Source organism: Malaya genurostris, chromosome 3, assembly GCF_030247185.1.
Source record: "Malaya genurostris strain Urasoe2022 chromosome 3, Malgen_1.1, whole genome shotgun sequence".
NCBI classification, from domain to species: domain Eukaryota; kingdom Metazoa; phylum Arthropoda; class Insecta; order Diptera; family Culicidae; genus Malaya; species Malaya genurostris.
Genome location: NC_080572.1, coordinates 63,038,298 through 63,050,579, shown reverse-complemented (window position 1 = coordinate 63,050,579; position 12,282 = coordinate 63,038,298). Strand labels below are relative to the sequence as shown.

Below are 12,282 nucleotides of genomic sequence, written 5' to 3'. Positions count from 1 at the left end.
TTTTTCCTAAGAGGGCAGTACACTGACACCAGCATGCTGGCAGCCAGCAGAAGTGTAAACGGGTTAATAGGCTGCAGACATTTTTTGTTGTGCAGACTTTTGCAGATTTCGAAAATGGAATGTGTGTAACCAGAAAACTCAATCTTCAATCAGAGTAGCCCAAAAAGACAGAAAATGTAGTTTCACTATAAACATTTACATAATGGGGATATCGAGAATAACCTACCCTCGGTCGGATATATTCTGACATTCGAAGGAAAACGACCTAAAACGAAATATTTTCTCAACTGAATAAAACAACAAAGAAATGAACACTAGCTCATTAACGTTAATGTTTATTTAATCATTAAACACTACTGCTAAAACATATTGGAAAGCGAGTTTAACTTAATCAAATTCGTGCGCATATAGTATAAGTCCGCTACCGTTAGAAATTTCTTCCCACTTAACAATTAACCACAACAGGGCTCAATATCCACTTGTTTACTCGCATTTATATTGCTGATTATATTATACTGTTTGTGATTTTATTACAAATTAATAAATATGCGGGTTATTTGAAGAAAAAATTGTATATCCTTGATTTCCAATGCGAAACGCCAAAGTATAAACTAAGAAACTGTACAATGCACAATGAACCTGAACTGTAAACTTTTCGCTAAATAGAAAGCTAAATTCTAAAAAATAAGAGCAATTGCTTAGTGGAAAACTTGAAGTTTCGCACACTTACCGACTAATGATGGGTAAGGTTGGTTTTCTAGAAATTATTAAGTAGTCAGCTCTTGCCGTTTAAAACTAATTGGGCGGGGATATCTGGGAATTGATCTCATACAAAAGAGAATCACACTTACAATGCTATTGCTGCTGCTGCTGTTTTTATGGTTCACGGCTAAACCGCATGTTGAGTACTTACCATGTATAGCTAGGTTGAGATTGAATCATAGTTTTACGAGGATTCCTGCTTCACAATCTCTCGTTTCACTGGTTTATACTTGCAGTGAAACACGTGCTTCGAGATGGCCATTTTATTTTTGAAGGGTTTGTCGCAAAAATGACAGATCAGTGACATTCCATCCATCGCGTGAACTTTTAGATGTTTGGCGTAGTTGCTCGCATCGGAAAAACTCTTGTAACATTGAGTGCATTTGTGTGGCTTGTAGCCGATGTGACGATATGTATGAGCACGATATTGGTCTTTGCGAGCAAATGTTTTTCCGCATAGTTCACAGTTGAATCCCTGGTAGTTGGGATCATCCTTAGCGTGCATCGAGCTATGCCTTTTGAGATCATAACCCCGTTCAAAGTCTTTACCGCAAGATGTGCAAACGTGCGGTTTGGGTATTGGATTGACCAGCTGATTGTGCCGGCGCACGTGTTTGTGCAAATCACCGGATGAAATGAAAGCATATTTGCAGCCATCAACAGGACATTTGAATGGTCTGATGCCGGTATGGATTCGGACATGTCGTGTCAGATCGCCAGTCTGTGTAAATGTACGACCACAGTGCGGACAGCTGCGTCGTTTTACGTCCTTGTGAACGTAATTGACATGATCCTGAGCTTCCATGCGCTGGTCAAACTCAGTACCACAGATACTACACGCATAGATCCGCTTATCCTCGGTTCCATTTTCGATAATTTTTGCTCTTTCGAAGGGAGTTAAATCATCAAGTGGATCGAATGGGGATGATTTAGAATTTTCTTTGTTTGAACCTGGTAAAACTGTGCTCCCTCCTCCTGCCACAAAAGCTGCCTGTTCCAGATATGTTACAACGAATACGTTGTTCAACTGTGATGAGTGAGTTGAACCACCAGCGGGTTCCTCGGGATGTACCGTTACAGAGTGATATTCATGTTTGATTCGCATATCCGCATCGGAGTTTCTAGGAATCAGTTTGTCCTTGCGACGACGCCCTGCTTTCGTTTTTCCATTACTAACTGTGGATAGCTTAACTTCCGGGTACATTTGTAATGTTGCCGGACTCGGTGTCGATGGGACACTTCGACGAAGTTTCTTTACGGCCGGCTCTTCGAGCTCCTGACCGCTATGCCCTATTTCTTCATGATTGCCATCAGTCTTATCGTTTGAACTATGTGCGCCGTCTGTCAGCTGGAATTGTTGAAATTCTTCCTCAACACCATTTCCGTCTTCGTCCTGTATACCTTCATCCAACGTTTGAAGGTTTGAAAGAAAGTGAGCAATGTTACTCAAATCAATACCGTGGTAATTCATTAGGTGCTTTTTGTACCACAGCTCTTTCTTAAAGGTCATCACACATTCCGCGCATTTAATTATTTTGATACCGCTCTTAGCAGTTGGCTTAACACTTTCCTCTACACCCTTTTCTTGAGTATTATCGTGTACAATTATTACCTGTGCACTGTTTTCAGCGTCTGTGACAGATTCTGGAATGTCTTCTGCAATTGGTTCATCTGCTATTTTCGCACAGGATTCAACTTCCTGTCTCTCGTCTTCCCCGGACGGAAGTACAACTTTGTTCAGTTCTGTTGTCTCGTTTTCTATGCCACTATCGCTGCCTGCAGATGAAGTTTCTTTATTGTAAGGTGCATTGTATTCAAGCAATCGTTCTTCGTTTTCTTGTTCAGGCGGAACTACATCGGGAACGATTAATTCTCCTTCCGGGGTTTCTTCTTCGTCCTCTTCTTGCGGCGGTTGATCCGCTTCAATAATCACTTCACGCTCTTGCTTTTGAAAGGTTTCCTCCTCTTCCGTTGACTCTTCAGCTTCCACAGGCTCGACAGCAGTTTCCTCTTCAGCAGATGGAGGCAATACAGGTGAGAGTTGCTTGATTTCTTCCTTTATTGCGGTCGGGCCTGTAGTTCGCTCAGATTTCACTCTCAAACGTTTGCTGGCACGTTCCGGTGACGATTTCGGTTGCTCTTCAGGCTCAGCTGACAATTTATTCTTGATGTTTGGCGGTGAGGTTGGCGTGATGACTGCCGGCGGTTTAACGGGAGAACTGGCTGATCTCGTTACGCGAGTGGTAACGTTTACGATGACCGGTGGAGCCTTTTCCGGGCTTGTTTCGCGTTTGTCCTTTTCCTTGGATTCAGTCAAATCTAAAATGAAGAAATAGTGAAAAATTTTGCATAGGAGATTAGCTAAAATGAATGATTTTTCCTAATCGATTATGCTTCGGCAATCGTAAGTGACTCGATAGAAACAAATTCTTCAAAGAATACTCAGGGTGGCAAGTGAATTGTTGATTTTAATTTCCCGGGTTTTCCCGGTTTGCGAGATAAACATTCCCGGTTTTTGGAATAGGCTCATATCGCCTCTGTTGAGCTTTCTTTAAATATTCCTTTAATTCAAGCTTTATACCTTTAATTTAAGCTTTAAAGCCCCATGTCGAAAAAAGGGTGTACGGTCACTTTGCCGACGGTCAACTGGCATAAAGGTCATTTGGCATAAAGATAATTTGGCATAACGGTCATTTGGCATAAAATATAAAAAAAATAATTCGGACAATCATAATTCACTTAAATATTTTCCGAAAATTTATATAAATTGACAATAATAGTTGAGTTTATGTAGTTTGTTTCTGCTCTATGTATTTCGGCCTTTTGAGGTACTCTCGTGTATGGTCTTGATGATTTGGAAATTCGTGTTGAAAATACACTTTATTTAATTTTTTTTTTCTGCATCGTGACGGTGTTTCGCAGAAAATTTTTACGTGCGAAACGAGGAAAAATATACTCATGGGCAAGTACTGGCGTATGAGTCGTGTTTTTCTAGTAAAAACTTTTAACCAAAAAATGAAAAAAAATGACGCCAATGTAATGAAAATAGTAAATAGTATTAACACCTTCTCCGAAGAAAACTACTTGAAAGCAAACTACCCGCTGTCGGAAGCGGCAGCCCCTCGCAAGCAAACCTGTAATCCATCCGTATTCTTTATTCTTTATTATTGTAAAATCAACAGACACATTGTAGTCCTAATGATAGTTTCTAATACTAAGTAAAAAATTTGCTTGAATTGTTTTCCGTGAAAGGTTGAAGTCAAATCCAGATGATACACGATTGAACGATCTTTGCAAGCCTATAACGGCAATGTTTGTTCCATAGTTGGTGCGACGTAGAGGTAGTTGAAGAAAGGCGTTGTTACGGAGAGCACGGGGACGAACATTGATATTAACCTCATGGAGCAAAGCGGGGCAGTCAATTATATCATTCAAAACATCAGCTATCATCAAGGCACGCGACAGCTCTCGTCGTACTTGTAATGTGTCAAGACCAATCAGCAATCTGCGACTTTCATAGCTCGGCAGTTGATGTGGATTATTCCAAGGTAATCGTCGAAGAACAAAACGTACGAATCTTCGTTGTATAGATTCTATTCTATGAGCTCCATTGAGGTAAAGAGGGTTCCAGACTACTGAGCAATATTGCAAAGTAGAACGAACGAGTGTACAGTATAGAGTCTTCAGGCAATAAATATCATTGAAGTGCTTAGCCATTCTAAATATGAATCGTATGGGGTGATGAGTTGGCTAGAGCAGGTGCAACGAATGATTTCGTAGATCCTGAACCAGCTTTACCACTTTCAACTAGTTGGATAAAGCACAAGATTCGTTCTTGGGCTGCATCCAAACATGCCAGCTACAGGCGCAGCTTGCAAACTTGCGCTCAGACAAAAGCATTTTTACCAGATTTAAATCTGAAAATGTCAGTGTCTACTGCATTTTTCCAAGTTTCATTGCAGTATTCTGGTCAGAGCTCTGACTGGACATTGCAAACTCAATTATCACATGGCTACTATTCAACGTGCTGAGTATGTAACTGTCTGATATGTAATTGTCCCGCATTGACGCAACTACGTATCCGGGTTTTTGGTTCTCTATACATGATCGAGTCTGTGTATGCGGAGCTAAAAATAAAAGGATATTCTCTCGTTTCTCACCCAATGTGGTAAGGAGCTATAGTCAGAAGGGTTCATCGTTCTTCCTGGAGTGTATGAATCCTTTCTGTATTCACCTTAAATAGGGTTTAGCAGATTGTTTGGCATCCTTAATGGGGTATCGAATTTACTTCTGCTCGTACATACTGTGAATCGTTCTGCATTCTTCCGGGAGTGCAGAATGGTGTCGCTTTTGTAAAATCTCTAAATCCTCTCGGGGGTTGGAGGTTTTATTAACTGTGCATCGTTCATCAGAAAGAATGCACATAGTAACAAACCTAAATAGGTTTTACAGCAGACTGTTCGGGACCCGTAGAGGTTCCGAATTTACTTCTGCTTCCACTAAATTTGATCCCCAGCAGATTGTGCAGCATTTCTTACTTCTGCTCTTTGTGTTTTTGTGTCATCAATTTTTCCCATCCTCCTAGTCAAACCCTTACCATTTCCTTTCAATCCTTCCCTCTTATATATCGGGAAAATGATGCTAAAAACAAATTGATGGCAAGGCACAAATCTCCAAATATTAAGGGGAACGTGCCATTTGAGCCAATTTGTTCTAATTCCTGACGATTCCTTATGCCAAATGACCTTTATGCCAAATGACCGTTATGCCAAATGGTGTGTATGCCAAATATCTTTATGCCAAATGACCTTCATGCCAGTTGACCGTATGACTAATGACCGTATGCCTAAAGACCGTCGGCGAAATGACATGTAACCCAAAAAAGAACATTATTATAGAATCGCTAATTGAAGATTGAGGTAGTTTTCGGGCATCTCTATGTATGAATACGAAAACATTCATTATTACTAGTGCATACAGCAAAAGTATAAAGCCTTTTTCTGGTGATCTAGGGGTTTTGGTTACACGTAACCGATTTCTTCAGAACACACATGACTGTTTTTATTATTTTTTGGAATACATGTGATTGATAATAAATCAATATACTCGTTCGAGCACAACATATTGCACTTCTTTCCCGCCCTCAGAACCCACTCTGTTTGGGCATGCCCGTTAATGATGCAGTAATTGGATAAAAAAATATTTTTTATTTTATTTTAATTTTTATTTTGTTTTGAGCGGTTCCTATAGATTTGGTACAAGGTGGTCGCTTGATGCCGGCTTTCGTCCTCCTTCTATCCCATTCAGGCGGGTTTTGGCAGCTAGATATTGTGCCCTAGCTTTATGCCCTATCGAGATATACACCCTCATTCTTGTTTACGGCCGTATGCGATACGTTCGAAAGTATATCAAATTCGTATTCCCGTTTACGTTCGAATCAATCACTTTTTTAAACATCGCACATGCATAAAAACAACGCCCATCCAACTTTAAACTATCAGTTCTGGTACAGATTTTAGTTGTAATTAAAAATCTTTGCTATCATTTGATATTTGACTTGTTTTAGCGCTGACTTTGTATCATCATTCTTGCTTACGTCCGTATCGACCATACGACGAACACATGCTTTCGAACGAATGCGAACAAGCCATTCTTGTTTTCACTCGAACGTATACGTACGCGACTCCTGTGCAAAAGAAGGATCGGCAGCGCAGGTAGTTTTTTTTTAGGAAGATTCCAAGCATCAAGGAAGTGACGAATGCTACATAATAAATAAATGTCGTACTCAGGACCAATTTTATTCAAGTCGTAAATAAAATTTTCAAATTAAACTTCGTGCAAAGTAAAAAAGCAGTCCGATCAGTACTATCTGCGAAAAATATGTTGCATTTTTCTTGCAATTTTGTCATGTTCGCGATAGTCTTTTTGGCGTATTTTCCAGTACCTAATAGATGTAAAATTTGATGCATAAAAACTTGGAACCGCGCATATATTCGAAGGCTCGCCAGAAAAAAAAAGGATTTTACTATACTGCTATGCTTTCTAAATGTTTTCTGCAAAACACAAATTTATGATTTGATTACAAATCACCTTTAGATTCGAAAATAAATTTGTTGGAAATCGCTTAAACTTTTTTCAATGTTTTCGAACGATTGATTCGCAATATAAAACTGACGAATCGAAACCACGTCATTTCGTCTATTCGTCCGTAAACGAGAATGGGACTTCGTACGAATGATGTTCAAATACGCGTTTCGTTTGAAGTTATTCTGCCATACATTCTAGCGTTTCGCATATGCTTAATCACAAGAATTGGACTGATTTCATCAAGGCTTAGCATTTATTTGAAGAAGTTTACTGATATTTGAATATTTGGTGGGAAACGAGTCGCATTCAAATTCATTCGAGTGAAAGCAAGAATGGCTTATTCGTATTCGTTCGAAAGTACCCGTTCGTCGTACTGCCAATACGGACGTAAACAAGAATGAGGGTGATAAACTGTTCTTTTTGTATTTACATATTCTATTTCGAAACTTTATAATCCTATGAAACCAAACATTATAAACCATCTATAGAATAAATTTTCATTTTATCTCCAGTGATCCTAGAAATGGTGAAGTAAGTGGGGATCGCACTTGTGTAGTTCGGTGCAAAAATTATGAGACACCATATAAATATAAAATAAATTTAATTACTCTTTGTAAGCGTATCAAAAACACACCGATCTTCTAGAAACATCAATATTTTTCGATCCTCGTCAAGCAGTGTACTCATACAAAGGAGTCGCGTGGTAAACAAAGTGTTAATCGTCCACACGGGTATTAAAAAAAAACACAAAAAATGCAATGACACCTTCGTTCATTTATACCAAGTTTACGAAACATAACACAAGACGCATTTGGAATAATCGCTTATCTGGATAGAAGCCTCATCGCAACGCCGGTTTGCACAAATGAGTAAAGCAAATGTTTTTCTTCTTCTTTTGCTCTTTGCCACGCAGATTAACACACAGCAAACAGAGCAGCAGATGGTACAAAAAGCAAACGGATAGACGCAAAAAGAGTACCGAGGGACTCCATTTTGAATTGAAACTAATTGGAATACCTGTGTTCCTGTAAACGATACAGCAATGTCGTATCAGTGTTTCATTAATGCATTTTAATTGTCACTTCACTATTCTTTTGGGGTAGGGAACATTTATAAAATATTTACATAATTTTGACGTAAAAATTTAATACAAAAAACACATACATTTATATCAAACAGCTTTGCGTCTACTGTATAACGTTCGATTAAGAATTATTCACAACAAAAACATGTTTCAACGTATCAGAATTGAATATGCCGTCATGTCTTGTTTATGTAATGTTATCATCAAATTTAAATGAACAGGAAAATCCACCCACATTGTTCACTCTATTTGTTGGTCCAAACGAATTGTTTACAGATGTATTTAGCGATAGGTATGACAACAGAAGTATTGAAATAAATTATTCGTACCTGCACAGAGAACCGTCTGCGATGCTCCTCCATTTTTTGGATCAATAACAACAGCAGCTTCTGTCAAATGATGGGGACGGTCGTCGTTTGCTGAATCAATTGCTGCCTCCACAACCGGTTCCTCACCCACAACAGCATCTTGTACCTCTGGCGGTGGGGGAAGCGGCTGCTGATGCTGTAGTTGTTTTTCTTGGTGTTCTGCGTTCGCTTGATTTGTTTCATCCGTGGCAACGGTGGCAACTAGCGGCTGGACACTAGCGTCCCCTTTTGTGACGTCATCAGACTCTGGTGTGGGCAATGGTTCAACCTTTTGTATGCAGTCCAACAACTTCTTCGGTGTTATTGGTTTTAAAGCAGCTTCATTGTTTTTACTGGTAAGCACATTGCAGCCATCGTCATCAACTCCGTCGTCGTCATTAGACTCTAGTGTGGGCAAAGGTTCGTCCTTCTGTATGCAGTCCAAAACTTTTTTCGGTGTTATTGGTTCCAAAGCAACTTTCTTGTTGTTCTTACTGGTAGGCACATTGCAGCCACCGCCATTACCTCCGTCGTCGTCGTCGTCGTCATCATCATCAACAATCTCCACAGGGCCGACGTACAGCGTTTGCACTTCGTCATCAAACTGAACGGTAATTTCACTGAGAAGCAAATCCAGGTCATCCTGTTCTTGACTACTAATGCTCGTTAATTTCTTTTGAGGGTTTAAATCAATCCCATCGCCTGATAGAAAATCGGTTGTTGATGCCTTCATCTTCGTCGCCATTACGTTCATCTCTTAGCAGAATACTCGTTTGTTGTTCCAAGCTTGTTTTCAGTCTTTTTCGTATTCGATTCCAAATTTATCACTATAAACCGTGTAAAATAAAATCGTTTCCGAAATCATTACAAACTACGATTAAGAACAAAATAAATTGGAAGTGATTGTACACGAAATTAATGTAAAAAACAGCGAACTTAAAATGAATTCAACCAATAAAATTGAAGCACAAAAGAAAATATGACACGGCGTCACACACGCAACAGGTTGCCTTTCTTGCTTGCTTGCTACTGGTAAAGGTGATGCGTGTTCGTGTATGAAAAAGACGAAGAAGAGCGCGGAATAGAGTGGAAGATCGCCAAAAAAAGGAAAGTTTGATCGAGTTCAGCACATTTTGACAGTTTGGTTGACTGTTGAACATCGATATATCCAATCGTTGAAAATGGTACAGTTATGCTGCATGGGTCGATCGAGAAATATCTAGCGATCTAACGTTGTGTTTCACAACTAGAGGCATACGTGTGCGAGTATGATGATTGCAAGTCTATCTGTCAAAATACAAGGGAAATATAACCACAGACTAACAGACAGGACTCTCAAATTAGATTCTTCAATCATTTTAACGGTCATTTCGAATATTCCTTTATTTGGGATAGTACTCACATGTGTCATGATGGCGCCACGTTACCCTATCAAAAACATCCTGTCTGTCATCTAGACTGTGTTTATTTTTTCATTTACCAGCCGAGTTGCCATTCATACAGAATTACCTGTAATGTATTGATTTGTATACGTCCATGCGAATTTCATGCAGGTTACAGATTTAATACATATTGCCAAAACTATATACAGAATTGTGCCTACTTCTCATCCTCCAACTCAATACAAAATCGAACCCGTTTTGTTACAATATTTATTTGCTTCTGGTCTGCCGCCACTTAATTTCGGGTGAAAATTAGCAACACAATCAAAAATAGTCTAGATAAACAACGTTGAGAAAAATTTATGTTTACCTTCCAATATCGATAAAAAAGTTAAATAAATTATCAACGTAATCCAATAATTTATTGTGACGAATATTTTGATGAAATCAGGCATCCCTGCAAGCAGCTGATCGGTATTGACAAACGAGGGGAAACCAACTAGTAAAAAAACTTTTACATAACACAAGGGGTGTACAGATAGTAAATAGTTCGCGCAGTACAATATAGGTGGAACTAGTGCATCACGAAAAATTATCTTTATAAGAATTTACTCATACTGTCATGTCTGTTAGTCTGTGATATAACTTCCACTTAAAAATCATGATTTGATGAAAATTTTCTGTTCCAATTTTAGCATGGGGGAAAATGTAATGTGAGGTGTTATAACTAATTATTTTTATAATCCCATAACCCACCGGTATACGCACCTGGCATGTAGCAATAGCCCAATTTCACGCTCTTGATTGATAACTCATTAAAATGTGGTTGTTGAGGTACAGTATCTTCAGCAAAGTGCAACAATTTTTTTATTTATTCAATAGTACTAATAGATATCAGCAATGAAAACATACTCGGAGTAGAAAATCGATTTCAGAAATGTGTGAAATTGGGTAAGATTAGGTTTTTTCGGATCAACATTTTTTTTAAACAGTGTAATGTTGATTTCTCGAGTAATAGAATGTTTAGCCATCGAGATCCATTTATTGTGGATATTTTATTTGTTATTTCCGGGCATTTGAAAAATTGTATTGAACCAAGTATAATATTTCATTCTAAATAAACGTTAGTTTTCGCACAAAAAATTAATATCGACATTACCACCTCAGAGTAAAATTTTTTTCTTCAACTTCTACGCGAGATATGTATTTTTCAAATCATATAAATTGAAAATATATAGAAAACCTGGGTTTTAGGACACCCTTTTCAGAAAATACATTATATCATGAATTACACTCAAGTTACCTTGAAATGACTTTCTGAACAACTTTGTCGAAGTTACTCAGCCTCTATGTTGGCCCTGAGCAAAACTGATATATTTATCTCACTTTTAGGGGGATCAATCACAACAATAAAATTTTCCAAAAGATGGCGTCTATCATTTTGAGTAACTTTGCTAAAGATACTGTACCTCGATAACCACGTTTTTAATTAAGAGCGTGAAATTGGGCTTTTGAACTACTGTGTGTGGCCGAGCCGAAGTTTGTTGGGGTAAGATTGAACTTACATTGAGGCAAAAACATTGTTGACTCTTTATAATACACTGCGGAAAAAGTAGGGACTGGAGCCCACTGGGAGATTGATAGTATCTATTATCTTTCTCCGGACAATACCAGCCTTGATGCCGTGTGGAATCCCGCGCAAAATAAATTAACCAAGAATAGATCCACTGGGTTCCTACTTCCATGTCGTAAAACGTGACAATTGCAGGAGTTTGTTTTCCCCTTCAGTTATCAGATTTTTTCAACGTTTCACATCTGATTACTCTATTTTACTAAATTATCTCTTCTTTAAACTTCATTCAACTTATAAATTTCCGGCTAGCTTCTGAGAAAAGTTTTATTTGATATTTTTTTCATCTTCATGCTATACATGTCTTTCACGATTATAAATTGAGTGACAAATATCAACTATTGCGAAGATCCGTTAATATTATAATTTTAATAACAGAGATAACATAGATACTTGTTTGTTCGATAAATTAATAATTTTTGCTCGGTAGCTGGCTGCCCAGATTTACCAATATAACATTTTTTCGCAGTAAATAATAAAGCTAAACATTAACAATTTTTAACAATCAAGACGCATGTGATATCTGTTGACCTTTTTTTGGAAATTTGAAATGATCTAATTTATAGAATATATCACTACAATGAATCAACTATTTTGTCTAAATACTATTCACTCGTTAATTTTGCAGCAGGTGATTCCGTTTAGAAACAACAATGAAGACTTCCTGAAATTTCAATATCAGATATTGCTTAAACGTTCACTCGGGAAGTATGTGAACTTAGTGATGCATCCGAGCATCTTGAAACCGGAATATACTAAGTCGCACGAGAGTACTACCGTTACTGAAATTGATACTAACAAATAGCCTTCTCCCATGACTCTTGTGGAGTGCGCAGTAGTATATACGGCCTCTAGTAACAACAAGTATTGGACTAACATTCCTTCCTTAGACGATTTACATTCGCCATTCGGTACTGGCCGGTGCCGGTCCTGATAAATGAGTTCTAGGGTTACCAGAAATGTGCAGGAGTGGTCGCTCAAGCCAAAGAT

The 12,282-nt window shown here is 38.3% G+C and overlaps 1 protein-coding gene across 1 annotated transcript; it reads right to left on the bottom strand.

Moving 5' to 3' along the window:
* Positions 1 to 308: 308 nt before the first annotated feature.
* Positions 309 to 9,312, bottom strand: LOC131435755 (uncharacterized). Its single transcript, XM_058603932.1, has 2 exons — positions 8,263 to 9,312; positions 309 to 3,081 (listed from the first exon to the last, which is right to left on the bottom strand). The coding sequence occupies exons 1-2, from the start codon at positions 9,032 to 9,034 to the stop codon at positions 947 to 949; spliced, it is 2,907 nt and encodes a 968-aa protein (XP_058459915.1). The 5' UTR covers positions 9,035 to 9,312; the 3' UTR covers positions 309 to 946.
* Positions 9,313 to 12,282: the final 2,970 nt, after the last annotated feature.

Excerpts from the sequence above, each read along its gene's own strand:
- LOC131435755 (XM_058603932.1), bottom strand. The coding sequence starts at position 9,034 with ATGAACGTAATGGCGACGAAGATGAAGGCATCAACAACCGATTTTCTA. Across the intron at positions 3,082-8,262 it reads GCAGACGGTTCTCTGTGCAG|ATTTGACTGAATCCAAGGAA; the intron begins GTACGAATAATT and ends TCTTCATTTTAG.